Raw genomic sequence first — 14,904 nt, forward strand, 5'->3', positions numbered from 1 at the left:
CAATTCCCAGTCAGGGCACATGCCTTCTGGGTTGCAGGTTTGGTCCCAGTCAAGGTGCATAGGAGAGGCAACCAATCAATGTTTCTCTCTCACATGGATGCTTCTCTCCTTCTCTCCCATCCCTCCCCTCTCTCTAAAATCTATAAACATGACTTAGGATAAAGATAAAAAAGAAATCAAGCACTTCCATCAGATTACCTTGTGAAGCAATGGTATCCGGGTTACAGTAAAAATATCTATTGGAGAAGTGAATTAAAACTCTCTCTCGTTCTTGAGTTTCTCCCACAAGAGAAAATGCTTTAAAGAAATACCTAAAAACAAGAATTATGGGGGGAAAAGTAAAATTTTAGAAAATGTTACCATACTCTTGATGTTTAACACTTAAATTCATATAAACATAATAAATTAATTACACAAAGCAAGTTTTTCTGCAGTTATTTCAAAAAAAATCACTTACTAGATGGCCATTCAGTATAAACTTATATTGACACTTAAATTTTCTTCAATGTCCATGTAAAAGATGGCAAGGCAATAGCATCAAGAAAAGCCTTGGCGAGGTAGGTAATTTCTCCATATAACTAAGTGTCAAGTTGCCATTTAAAAAGATCAGTTGGATAAAAACCAAAGCACACAAGAGTGAATGCATACCCACATAGGCTATGTTTTAAAACTCTATGTGGATCTCAGTTTTTTTGGCATCTTGTGTGCAGTAGATTTCTGTCCATTTTACTTTGCCTATTACCTACACCTTATTGTCACATGAAGAGGAAATTGAGAGATAAAACTCTAATTTATTCCATAAATTAGGAATAAATTAATTTGTGTATAAAACTTCTTTGAACAATAGAAAACATGCCCAGAACTCTAAATCAGTCACTGAGAGTACTATCTATTATAGATAAATCCAGACGTTCCTCATTTGACAAAGTAGATGTATTCCCACAAAATGCTCCAAGAAATCTTATTGAAAGAAACTTCTATGACGAAAATATTGCTGTTTTCCTTATAGTTTGTTAATCTAAATTACACTGATCAAACTTAAAATTTTTTCCAACTTTTAAAAAATAAACCACATAAGAAAGCAAAACAAAAAATACAGATCTCTCCTCCACCCTTACCTGTTTTCATTCCAAAACCTATGAGTATCCTTGATTCGTACAAAGAACCACAAAATAAGTCACTATGTGCATTATAATCCAAACATCCTCACTCTCCACCTCCCAGGCCTCGGTATCCTGATTTGTAAAACTAGACAGTTATGCAGCTGATCTCAGCATTCCTCCAGGCTCTGACATGTTATAAACTTCGAGAGATTAGATGCTGATTGGGCTTTACCTCCAGCTGCTCTTAGAAATGTACAGTAGAATATGGTGTGAAAAGTGAGGATCAGTTTGTTTAAGACACCTTTATTTGAACAGATCAGCAGAGAGTGTTACTGTCTGACACATTTTTATAGATATATTCTGCTGATTATTATGTTGATACTCATTTTTATCCTATTTATGAATTAATTTAAAAGTACTTAGAAGTTTACTTGGTATTGTAAACAAATGCTTAGGAAAAATATCTAAAATTCTACAACTATAAACTGCCCTTTTAAAAAAAAGAAATCGATCATCCGAAAATCAAATTCGCACAGATTCCATTTCTCAAGACTTACACTGCCACTATTCTTTACTAAATCACTTAGTAGATGCGGAATATGAGTTCATGTGATTTCATAAACCCAATATATTTTTCTCACTTTCTACTATGTTTAATTATCTTTAGTACAATTGGGGCTAAATTCATAAAATAACTGTGGGTTTAAAAAAATAAAAATCAGATTTTAGCTTCAGAACATTATTTTCTCTTCTTTGGAGAAATTTTATGGAGGCAAAATGATGTTTAATCCTACCTGAGAGACTGATCCAGCGTCATTCCTGTAAAATCAAAAAACTTCAGATATTCTTCTGCAACTAGTTTGCTAAATTCATTGCTATAAGAAAAGAGAATAGACTTGGTTATTAATATCAAAGCTTATATTAACACACACACACACACGACCAGCCTTGGGACAGAACGTACTTCTTGCCTAGGTGCTTTGCCACATCCGATCTTTTGAATCTATCTAGTTGATAAAGTCGTTTGGCCAGCCTTTTGGCAGCTTCCACGTTGCTGCTGGTGCCATTACTGAGGTTTTCGGCGGGCTCCTTTTCCAGCATTTCAGTGTTCCCCATTTCAGAAGGAGCCTCTAGCAGAGCTGTTTTCACCCCAGCATGGTTGTGAGAACTGAAAAAAAGGGGAAAAAGTAATTGAAAAGTTTTTTCTTGTGTGGCATAAAGGAAAATAGCTGATGAAATTATCATGATATTGTAGAACCAACTAAACAAAAAAAAATTTTTTTTAATGAGATCGCTGTATGGTTAATTATTCATAAAAATATTTTCAGTTACTATATTTTAATGTACTAATGAAGTGATTTCTTAAACCCTGGATGAGCAGTTCTCAAACCTTTTAGGCTTAAGACCTTTACATCTTTAAAAGTATGGAACACGCCAAAGAACTTTGTTTATGTGGGTTATATCCATTGATAGTCACTATATTAGTAATTAAATAGAAAATCTTCAAATATTAATTCATTTAAAAAAATCTATTCCATGAATATTAATAACACATTTTTATTAAAGATAACTACATTTTCCAAAACAGTACAAAATTTAGTGAGACAAGCAACCATGATTTACATTTTTTACAAATTTCTTTAATGGCTGACTTACTAGAGGACAGCTAGATTCTTATAGCCACTTCAACATTTAATTTGTAAAAATATAGTTTTGCTGGAAAAAGATTAAGAAGATCCAGCATCAGATATATTTAGCTAATTTTAATATCCTTTTCAGGTAATTGTAGATATTCTATTCTGATTATAAATGATACCAAAATAAGGCAAGTGGTAATTTCTTAAAGGTTAATTGCAATATAGACTCTCAAATTGTATCAATGAACTTATTGTACTTATTAAAATCTGTCTTACATTTTGAATGGATCTTTTACACAGGCATGATTCTGTAACATGCAATGGTCATTTGAAAAATTGTTGTTGACACATTTCAATACACTATATTTAAAAAATCATCTTCATTAATGTCACCACTAACATCTCCAGAAAAGTCTAAGAACTGGGATGCTGTCAAATTTTTGGTACAGATATAAGTTTTCCAAACTTCTGATTTTTTAAATTGAAAGCTCATATTCTATCACTGGCAACAAAATCTGTCAGTTGTTTTCCTTAAAGTAACAGGCTCACTCTATTAATTTGTGAGAAAATGTTTGCCAATAACCACAATCTTCTAGCCATGCTTTGAAGGAGAAATGGCATTCCATGAAAAAAGGGAGCAGTTTACAGCTCACAAATCTAATTGCACACAAGTGCTTTTCCTGGAGGCAACCATCAGGAGCAGAAGTGCTTTATGCCTGTTTTCATCATGTGAGAAATTAAAAAGGCCTGTAGTTAAGGGCTGAAACGTAATTCACTCGCACCGCTTTACCACGGCCTTTGTCTTCACTTCAGGCGCACGGCAGCAAAGCACAGTACATAACAACCAGAATGGTCTGGTGCCCCTCCCTTGATGTGTGCTAAGATCCCCCACTGCCACCCCATTGCTTTTGTACCATCAGTGCAAATATCAACACAGTGAAACAGGAAAATAATGCTGTACTGTTATAAAACAAATCTGACCTCACAAACCTACTGTAAGGGTCTCGGGAAGCCCACAGACCACACTGTGAGACCTCTGTTTCAGCAGGGGTCACAAACTACAGCTTGTGGCTGCGTCACACATTTATAACACTAGAGCCAGTGAGAGCACGGTAATTTCCAAATCTTCATTTTAACTTGATAGCAAAACAAAACTATGTTCATGATAAACTACTGTGCACAAGTAGCCTTCTAGCACACTTACTGCAGGCTCTAGACAGGCAGAATGTTTCTGTAATGGACCAGACAGTAAATATTTGGGACTTGGCAGGCCACATAAGGCCCCTGTCGCATATGCTTCTTTGTTTCTGTGGGTTTCTTTCTTTCTTTTTTTTTTTTTACAACCTTTAGAAGCACAAAAGCCATTCCAAGTAAGGCTGAACAGGGCCCACAGGCTAAGTCGTGTGTCCTTGCTCTATCCCATACTTCTTTAACTTGGCCTGAATTACAAGAACAGTAACCATTTATTGTCTAAACCAGGACACTCTTCGGAGGGAACTGAGATGATCAAATCATTAAATATTTAATTATAATTGTTACAAGGAAAAAGAAAAAGCATTACCAATAGAAAAAAATTAGTTGTAAACTTAATCATGTAATAAATAACAAAAATCATTTTAGAAAAAATGAGTATTTTAAAAATTGCTCCATATCTCTTCTATCTACCTAAGTAACAATTTCTTATTCTATCTAAGTTACAATTTCCCATTTTCCACCCATCCACCACTAAGTGTTGGCCTGGCAGCTTCTCTATCACGCAAATGTAGCTGGGCTACTGCACAACCCACTGGCATACCAAGTGACTCCTAGGGGCTGCTGAGTCTTGAAGGAGTTAACTGTCCCTAGCATCCTCCCCCAGCTCAGAGTACCAGCAAGTACTCCATTTATTCCCCAAAGGAGGCTACCAGGAAGGAGAAACAGAAAGGTTATCCCCCATTGTCTTTGAGACTCATCAACTATGTCAAAATTCTGTTTGAGGCACATGTCAACTCACACCTTCCAGAAGAAACCACAGAGAAGTGGAAATACAGGGCGGAGGTTTACCAAACCCAGGCTGACTTATTTTACTGCAACTATTAGTGATATTACTTCATTTTCTTTTTGTTGTTGTTGTTGACATTATTACAGGTGTCCCCATTTCCCTCTCTTTACCCCCTTCTACCCCTAGCCCCCGCGCCCTGCCTTGATCACATTGTAGTCTGTGTCCGTGGAGTATATACAAAGTCAAAGTCAAATGCTGAAGTGTAGTCACTTCCAGGACAACAGACAAACTGGAACTGACCCAGGGAAACCAGAATGTGTGGGAACCCTCCTTAAACAATCAGCCACCTTATACAATTTTCCAGCAGAAATACCCACCAATTACAGTAAAGTGCTTCACCATGACGAAATCTTCATGCAAATACATTCAAATATTTTCTCATCCTTAACCCCCCTTTAGAGAGTTCACATACCAGCCAGTTCTGTGAAATCTGTCTTATCAGAAAACTGAATATTTAATTATTATATATGGCAAATCTGTAACAAGTAAACTCATAGAAGAAATTTCTTTTAAAGTCAACATTGTGTTTTCTCACACAAGTGATAGAAATGTAAAATATTTACTCCAAGAACTATTTTAGTTAAAATCAATTAACTTTTATAAATTAAAAAAATATCCCTGGAGTTGTGTTCCCATGCATTCTCTTGCTCTGTACCATATAGTTAGCTATCATGTAAAAAAAAATGACAAGGAAAGGATTTTCTTCTCAGTTGACCTAGTACCTACTGTTCACTTCTCGGCAAATTCATCACATGTACGTCATCACTCCAGGCAAACAAGTAATTATACCATGTGCATCATACTGCACAGATTTTATTCAAATACAGGAGACTTATCCTAATGAGCATATATTTTTTAAATGTAGTGGCCAAAATCGCTCCTACTGTTCCTGTTTCTCATTCCTCACATTTGCCTCCTCTTTCCACTATCCTGCCCAGCCCAGTCTTTCTTATTTCCTCACATTCACCAGAAGGAGGTAATAATAAAATCTGTAGATATCAGGCTTCTCAGCATTTTCAATAAAAAAGAAAATTAGGAATAAAGTGAGGTTAAATACCTCCATTCTTAGATGACTTCATTCTATCCCATTTCATATTTTATGAGGTTACTTGAGTAAGAACAGAGATGGCTCCTTTTAAATCAGAAAGTCTGCGAAATGACGGCAATCCAAACTCACCAGCAATCAGATAGACACCAGGACAAGCTCATCACGGAGCCCATGGTGCACTGGGGCACACTCCCTCTTCGAAGCCCCTGCCCAGCACCCATTCACCCCACAGCTCCAGAGTCTGCTGGCCTTCTAGGGATTCCAAAGAACTGGCTCCCTGTGAGGTCACATTACCATGACCTCACAATCTCAGCAGAGTGTTTATTGTTGGGGTTTTTGTAATGTTTTTAGAGCCTCAATAAATGCAGGAGCCAGAACACAGGGGCCACTGTACATCATGAGCATAAACAACAATGGCACGCAGCTGGTTCACATTTGATCAAGCAACGTGGATGACGCCTCCTGGCCAGGATGATGCCCCACTTTGCTTCCTGGAATCCATAAGACGCTGTCCGTCTAGTCTGTTGAATATCAGATGCTTTCAATGGTTTGAATTTTCCCTTTTCTAGAGTTTCATTTCTCTTCTTAACAATCTCATGAGGTGAAATCCCTTAAATATAGAAAATCCTTCCCAAAAGATTCTTCCTGTGTTCTATCAAATGCTTCACTGGGGCCTGTACCTCAAATCTTCATTAAAAAAAAAAAAAATCATTGAGTCTGACTACTAGGCCTTTTTATGACCTTTTTTTTTTTTTTTTTTAAATCACACTAGGATTACCAGAGTTTCCAAATAAAGATAATAGGAAGCCCAGTTAAATCTGAATTTCAGATTAACAAAAAAAAAAAAAAAGTTTTTAGTATTATTTCAAATGTTGTATGGGCATAATTAACACTAAACATTATTCCTTGTTTATCTAGGAATTCAAATTTAACTGGGCATCCTACATATTTTTTTCTGGTAACACTATCTCCTGAAATGTTTGTTCTAAACTTTATTTGGAGAATTCTAATACTGGGGTTCCCTGACTGTGAACTGGAGGTGTGTTTCATAATCATGCTACCTTCTGAGTTTGTTTAGACTTGTTTCTGTGATTAAATTTTTATTCCTACTGTTTTTCTACAGTTCTAGCAAGTGCTTCTCTCAGGGGCCTAGGACCTACAAAAGGAAAACCCTCTTTTCCCTGTAGAGTCATATGGTAACATACCTCCTTTACATAGAAATCCTTTGCAAGATAAAAAGGCATAATCTGCGGCATGTCACAGAAGGCCATTCACAAGCTGACCTCAATTGCTCTTTTAGATTTCTCATCTGCCATTGTCCCCATGCTTGGGAAACACAGAAATATTACCTGTGCTCTCATACTCCTTCACAGGTTGTTCCCTTTGCCACTCGTTACCCTAACCCGAAATTCAGGGGTACCCAAAATTCTGCAAATTCTTACTGATCCTACAAGAGACCAGGTAAGATAACTACTTTTCTAAGAATCATACTCCAATTCTTCCCCTACCTCTGCTGCATTTTCAGAGCACAAAATATATACTTCCATTATAGCTCTGCCTTTTAAAAATCCCATCTCTCATCTATCACTACCTTGAATTTCCTGTGTATCCGCATCACAAGAGTACATTGATGTTACTCAATATCTGTCAAAAGAATGCAAGAATTGAGCCACGAGCTGTGTCCATGCCGCTTTTGTCTTCTTGCTCTGCTATCAATGACACGTGGCATGAACTTTCTAATCCATTATAACTAATCCTGGAAAAGTTCTACAGAGACCAACTTCATCAGCGGACACTAGAAATATTGTCTTATTTCATATTTACTCTATATTTAAATGCTGAAAAAATATTTAAATTTTAATTTAATTGTGGTACTAAAACTAGATGCTCCACCTTCCCCACATTTATAAAATATGCCCTGGGACCACTTCTGGGAACTTAGCCAAAGAAACCTGAAACACAAGTTCAAAAGAACATAAGCACCCCTATATTCATTGCAGTGTTATTTACAATCACCAAGATATGGAAGCAGCCCAAGTGTCCATCAGTGGATAAAACAACCATGGAACATTTTACACAATGGAATACTACTCAGCAGTAAAAAAGAAGAAAATTTTACCCTTTGCAACAACATAGACGGACATGGAGAACATTATGCTGAGTGAAATAGGCTAATCAGAGAAAGACAAATGCCATATGATCTCACTCATATGTGGAATCTAACAAACAAGCTGAACTAATAAGCAAAATAGAGACAGCCTCATAGATGGAGAGCAGGTGACAGCTGGGGGGCTGGTTAGGGGGTGGAGGGATTGAGCAAAAAGAAAAAGGACTCATGGACATGGACAACAGTGTGGTGGTTGGGGGGAGAGGGGAGTGTAAGGGGGACAAATGATAATAAAAAAATACAATAAAAAATAAAATACAATAAAATATGCCCTGGGAGTTGTGCACAGAAAACAACAAACAGTCCCTAATTCAATTTTATGTACAGGGTGGGGCAAAAGTAGGTTTATAGGCTTAAATATGCAAAACACAGAGTTTATTCCTGTATGTATTACTCTTTATTAATTATTGTATTATTTCCCGTATGAAAAACTGTAAACTTACTTTTTCTCCACCCAGTTTCAGCTAGGCAAAGGCAATTCAGAGGAATCTCTAAGACTGGGGAGAAATGACTCCAGTTGCAAGTGGATAGAAGGACCAGAGGGAACAATATGACCCCATTGTCATTCTTCAGGCTGAAGATACAGACAGAGCCTAGAACCAAGAGACCCAGGAAAGCCAGTACAAATGTACAGCTTTCGTGGCCAGAATGAAAGTCAGTCGAGGGAGAGGTCTAAGTACATCATAAGCAAGACACACTTAAAACCTCAAAGCATAAATTGTCACTTAGAAAGAAAGTCTTTTTGACCACCATCTATGGCATTCACCTCTCAGGCATTGTAGAGACAGGACATCATCTAACCTGGAAAGAAATGTCAATGAGAAACAATTCAGAATCACTACAGCACCTCCAATGGTACCATTCACCTGACCGCACGTAACACAATTCAGTTACTATGTGCCATCCACTGGGCACCTATCTCACCTGACCCTCAATTTTACAAAGTAGATTGTTATACCCATTTCTCAGATGGAAGCCAAGGCACAGGGCCGGACATGGGCAGTAGGACTCCAGTATCCAAGTTCTTTACACCCTCTACTACCTTTATTTTGCTATTGCCAGTCATTTCTGGTCTGTTTTTGCTGATTCAACAAATATTATATTAACAGCCTTCCTACCCTGTGCTAGGCGATGCTTTAGGTATTTGGAATATTTCAGTAAAAAACAACAAAAGCAAACTCTTCTATCCAGGGGAGCTAAAAATAAACCACAGACATAATAAATGAGTATATAATGTGCTAGAAGGTGATAATTGCCATAAATAGAACAAAGAAACGAGAGATCCGAAATTCCAGTTTTGAGATGGGTGTACATATATTTTTATATAAAGTGGTCATGGAAGGTCTTGAACAAATTAAAGGGGAGCGTTGCCATCAACTCAGATGCGTAAGGTCAAAGTTGGCACAGGTTTTGAGGGAAAAAAGTTGCATTTTAGACATGTTAACTCTGAGATGGCTATTGTATATCCAAGTAGACAGGTGGATATGAGGATATGTGACCCTTCTGGGAAAGACACATGCCAAGGCCCCACTCCAGGGATTCCCACTCTCTTGGCCTGAAGTGGCCTCAGCACTTTTCTTTTTTTTTTCTTTTCTTCCTTCCTTCCTTTCCTTCCTTTCTTTCCTTCTTTCTTTCTTTCCTTCCTTCTCTCTTTCTCTCTTCCTCCTTCGCTCTCTCTCTTTCTCTCCTTCCTTCCTTCCTCCTTCCTTCCTTCCTTTCTTTCTTTCTTATCCTCACCCAAGGATGTGCTTAATAATTTTATGGAGTAGGGGGGAGAGACAGGCAGAGAAACATGGATGTGAGAGAGAAACATCAATTGGTTGGCTTCTCCTACGTGCCCTGACCGGGGACCAAACCTGCAACCTAGACATGTGTCCTGACTGTGAGTCAAACCTGCAACCTTTCAGTTTACAGGACAATGGTCCACCCAACTGAGCCACAGTGGCCACAGCAGCACTTTCCTTTTTAAGGTCCAAGATGATCCTGATGTGACGTGAGGACTTTGAACCACCACCACAGCCCGTGAGGAACCACTACAGATCTTTGCTGGGGCTCCAGTAATGAGTCAGATTTGGATTTTGGTAAATCACTTCTGCTGGAGCATGGAGAAAAATGGCAGGGAGACAAAACTGAAGGCAGAGAAATCAGCTAGGAAAGTTCTCAAAATAGTCTGAGCAAGAGTCAAGAACCTGAGTTGAAAGAGTTCATGTAAATATAAAGGAAAAGCCTGCTCCAAAAGGTCTTTAGAAAGTAAAATGAAAACATAACAGGTGATTTGGGATGTGTGGTGAGTGGTATTTACAGAGAGGTTAGGTTAACTCTTGCTTAGAAGCAGGGCAGAATGTGATGCCCCCCACCCCCAAGATAATGAGTACAAGAGGAAGAGAGGAGTGTGTAACAGAATGTGTGTGTACTTTTGGAGAGAAACAGGAGGCAGAAGGAGAAGAGACCATGAGTTTGGTTCAAAGACATGGTAAGCATAAGGTGCCCACAGGCTATCCAGGTAAGCTGCCTGGAGCCACACCAGCCCAACCATCCCCTACCTGTGGGAACTCAGTTGAGGAAAAGCAGTCACCGCAAACTGGGGGACAGGACCACCTATGAGAGGCCGTAGTGTGCAATATGACCAAGGAACCCTGGAATGTGCTGCACAGAAGTATGTCTGGCAGTGCGTTCATCTGAACATGATTCTATTACAGCAGCAGAGTTAGGTCATCCATCATTTATTAGTGGCATTCTACTTGCAAGTGCTCAGTTTGCCAACAAGGAACAATTATTAATTTAGAAGATGCTAAAAGCAAGTTCCATCCAGGTAAACAGCCAAGGTTCAAACATTGGTTCCACCAGTCAACTGTGGGGCTTCGGGTGAGTTCATTTCTCTGTAAGCCTCAGTTTTTCCATCTATAAAATGGATCCAACAGACCAGCTCCCCATACTTTTGTAATATTAAGTGAGAAGATCCATGTAGATGCCTAGTGCATTGTCAGCTCCCATCACCAGACCCATTTCATCACTACTCCTATCCCTGTGCCTCATTAAGATTTAAATTGCTTGGTTATTTGCATGATCACATAATTACATCTGACAGCATTTTATTAAATGTAAATTGCTATTTGTATTGTATACAAATGTCAGTTAACTCCCAGTAGAAATTAATACTGACTTTGATTTCTCCAAATGAACCCATTTTTGACTTAGAGAATACATTTTCTCTAGAAGGGATTTCATCTTTCTTACAAATGATTTCAGGGCCTTTAAAAGAGAAGCATAATGGTTCTCCTTTAAAAAAAAAAAAAAACCCTCTTAATAGCTATTTTTCTGTTTAGCACACAGGCCAAAATTTAGTCCTTGCCGATGAAGAACTTTCATGTCACCTAGAGATCCCGCCTCCTCGGCCTACCTTCTGAACCTCCTTCATTTTGCTCAGTCCTGCTCCGAGTATCCCAGCAGAGGGCACTCGCATGCAGGCAGTGGCACAGCAACTGTCCGGACTCACCCAGTGAAGGAAGTGGGCTGCACTGGCCTTAGAAGCACGGATTTCCAATGAATAAGCGGACTCTTCACTCTTCCAGAGGTTCATGCTCCTCTGGGGGCATGATCCCGATGATGCAGGCTTTCCCTTTTTTGCTTTTGGGGTTTGTTTGTTTTTCTACACTAAGCTGCAGCTTTTCTGGGCCAGCTCTCAAATGAGAATGTAATAATATCTGCAGTATTATTAAGTCAACTTCAGTATGACCATATTATAAAAATTTGAGATGAATTCTTTGCAAAGCAAGTATTACTAGATGTCCAGCTTGCAAAATAAAGAGGAAAATGATGCAAAAACATGTACATGTTCATTATTTGCACAGAAGCTTCTTTGCCCAAACTGGGATCAGGCAATTCCAATTTAGTGGACAAGAGAGGAAGAGTGAATCATTTGCATGGACTAACTTGTTTTCCTGAAATGCTCTTACAATGTCAGTGGACATTCTGAGTTTACATCTTCCACGAGAAACAACTTTTGGCTGTGTTACTTCACTGCCTTGATATAGCATTAAAAATCTGTAATGACACCATAACATTCTCCACCCTAGCAAAAGGAAATAAAGCTAGGAGACAACTGCATGCTAGTTCTTTGTAAATTAATGAGCAGACAGTCTGAAGCTGACACTGTCCTTGAATGACTTGATTAAGACACACTGCACACGGATTGAATGATGTCTTTTAACCCTTTTCGCCAAATCTGTTGCCCACAGAACACAACAAGGATGCCAGCCTGTTAAACCAAGCACGCCGTTGTCCGGAGACAGCTAACTGACCTGGAGTCTGCACGATCCTTCCCCATGTGGGAAGGCCACCCTCCCCTCCACACCCACACTTATTAGGGATTTCTGGACCCAAGGGTAGGTAGGATGACGACCATGTCCAGCTTGAAGCAGCTAGAGGAGCTTGAGACCTTCGCCCATTGTCCTTTACAAGATTACAAAGGGTCTTAATATCTGAGAGGGAGGGATAGTTATTTTTTACGAACCATGGGTATGGACTTGGGGGGGGGATTGCTGGGGGAGGGAGATGCTGGGTGGAGGGGAGTAAAGGGGAGAAAATTGGAACTATTGTAACAATATAATCAATAAAGAAAAGCTGGAAAAAGAAAAAAAGTAAAAGAAATTATATAAAAAAAAAAAAAGACACACTGCACACACTGCTGGAGACAGAGTGGTCTGGATTTAGACAACCACCCTTATCTCTATGCAGGAAAACACTTGCTTATCTAGGTTGAGATACCACATCCCTTCCTGTTTCTCTAAAGTCAAATAATCTAATTAAAAAAAAATCATTTAAATAAAGGTTATTAACAGTCTCAATAAATAAATACATCATGAACTTATAAAAATAAAATAACAAAAAACAAAGACCTCCCCCCTTTGGAGGAAGAGGAAGGAGGTGCTATGGTCCTGTGACACATAAGGAAGGTAAGATATGTAAAGGGGACTATCTAAGTTGCCAGAGCCTAGTAATTTCCCTCATAGGATTTAGTATGGATGCTCTCACTGTTTAACGCAATACAGTTACAAACAAGAACCTTTAAAACCCTTAGGCAGAATACACACAGAGCGAATCAAGTCTATCATTCCAAAGAAAATTTATCAGAAGAAATGTCAAATTTTTAAGTCAGAAATTGTCTGGACTAGCTCCTCTTTGCTGTTTTCCTTTCTAAAATTCTTACCAACTAAAAAGAAAAAGACAAATAATAGTCACATATACTTCCTCTATAATTAAAAAATTAACAATGGCTGTTTTTGTGTAATGCTTAGAATATTATTCCTTAGTGTGTCCCTCCATAGAGGCCCATTCAATGATACAATCATTAAACAAAAGAGTCCATTAAAAAGCAATAAATTCCCAAACAGCCATCTGAAAACCCAATATGTGCTTGATTATTGGTTAAGTTATAATTATCTACATTTTTTCTGGTTTCTCTTTTTTCATATGTAATTACCTGATACTTGAAAATGATTAGCTTTCTATCACCGATCGGTTATATATTAAGGAAAACTTCTGACTGAAAAATAATGGTTTTAAAGTGCCATATCCTGCCCCTTCCTCCCCTAAGGGGAAAAAAAAGGTCAGTTTCAATTTTAAAAATATGAAGTACTGAACTACTTTCAATTGAATCTTAAACCATCTTCTAATTATTCATATTAAAGGATGTTCCACACATTTTAGAATGCAATGAATAATTTTATACAAAAATTTCTCTTCTGTGCACATTTTTGCTGGGTTGAATTAGTATTAGCATATATTCACTGGCCATTGGCAGCTGAGCAACAAAAGAAGCTATGAAGAAAGCAGGCAACTGAGGTGGGTTCAGAATTGGCCAGTGAGGGAAAGTATGAACTCTGACCAACCTAACAAGCACTAGATACTCTACAAATTAGATGCTACTCACATGGTTAATGACTACAGTTTTAACATTGTACAGTTTGTTAAATAGTCTTACCAGGAGTTGTCCCCTGAATCCCTCTTTCCTGCTGAGCACATAGCTCAAGATGCCAGCCAGGGCCAGAAGAGCCCCCGTCTGCCTTGCAAGCAGTGGCCAAGAAGTCTGAAGATGGGCCCTGATTCAAGTTGAATGGGTTTTTTAATCAATCTCCGCTAGAGGTCTCAATGTAGAACTTAATTCTTTTTAATGTAATTTACAACATTAGGGATAGGCAAATAAAAACTAGCTTATTATACACATAAGTATCCTATCCCCAAATGAATATTACAACCACTCAATAGTAATACTTGTAAATTAGAATTTCACTTGATCCAACACCCGCCCTCACACGTCAAGTTACTAAATTAATATCATCTAGCCAGACGATGTTAGGTTGGTTATGCTCTCTCCGAGCTCCTGCTTCTTTGACACTTCAATCTTCTGAAGAATAAGAGGCTTTATGAATACTTTGTAGCTACTGTCCAATTTTTACTCTATCAGAGCTTTCTGCCCTCTCTCCAAAATGCTTACCAATACCTGCTTTTCACTGTCCTGAACCATGGCTCTGCCTCACCTCTTTGGCGCACTCGGAACTGCACGGCTGCCAGGGGGCCTGTCTCCTGCCGCCTGCTGCCTCATTCACCACGCGGCTGTGCGGGCTCACCTTGCAAATACCTTCTGCAGTCTGCACGCTCCCGGCGGCTCTTCCTACAGCGGCTGTCAGCATATCCTCTCCACCCTGAGCTTCCCCAAGGTGCTACTTATTGCAATTACACTGAAAGCTGCTGTCATCTGATATATAAAGGGTTTCTCAGATTCACTTAACAAATTTTGTGTGCAATTTTAAAGAGAATTAGCTACCCGACAAGAGTGCGGGAAGATCAGTAGGAAGAAGTCAGGAAGGTAATCCCCTAAGGAAATAAAATCCTACCTGTCACTTCCT

At 38.6% G+C, this 14,904-nt stretch overlaps 1 protein-coding gene across 3 annotated transcripts in view; it reads right to left on the reverse strand.

Moving 5' to 3' along the window:
* The window catches only part of PSD3 (pleckstrin and Sec7 domain containing 3), a 458,929-nt gene that overhangs the window by 222,461 nt on the left and 221,564 nt on the right, over nucleotides 1–14,904 (reverse strand). For all 3 annotated transcript variants that reach the window (XM_090258695.1, XM_090258696.1, XM_090258697.1), the window contains 3 exons: nucleotides 2,068–2,271; nucleotides 1,898–1,978; nucleotides 199–311 (listed from right to left, as the gene is read on the reverse strand). In XM_090258695.1, coding sequence (XP_090114821.1) covers nucleotides 199–311; nucleotides 1,898–1,978; nucleotides 2,068–2,271 — 398 coding nt within the window. The remainder of the gene's footprint in view (nucleotides 1–198; nucleotides 312–1,897; nucleotides 1,979–2,067; nucleotides 2,272–14,904) is intronic.

The sequence above is a fragment of the Furipterus horrens genome, unplaced genomic scaffold, assembly GCF_987537825.1.
Source record: "Furipterus horrens unplaced genomic scaffold, mFurHor1.1.pri manual_scaffold_12, whole genome shotgun sequence".
Lineage (NCBI taxonomy): Eukaryota > Metazoa > Chordata > Mammalia > Chiroptera > Furipteridae > Furipterus > Furipterus horrens.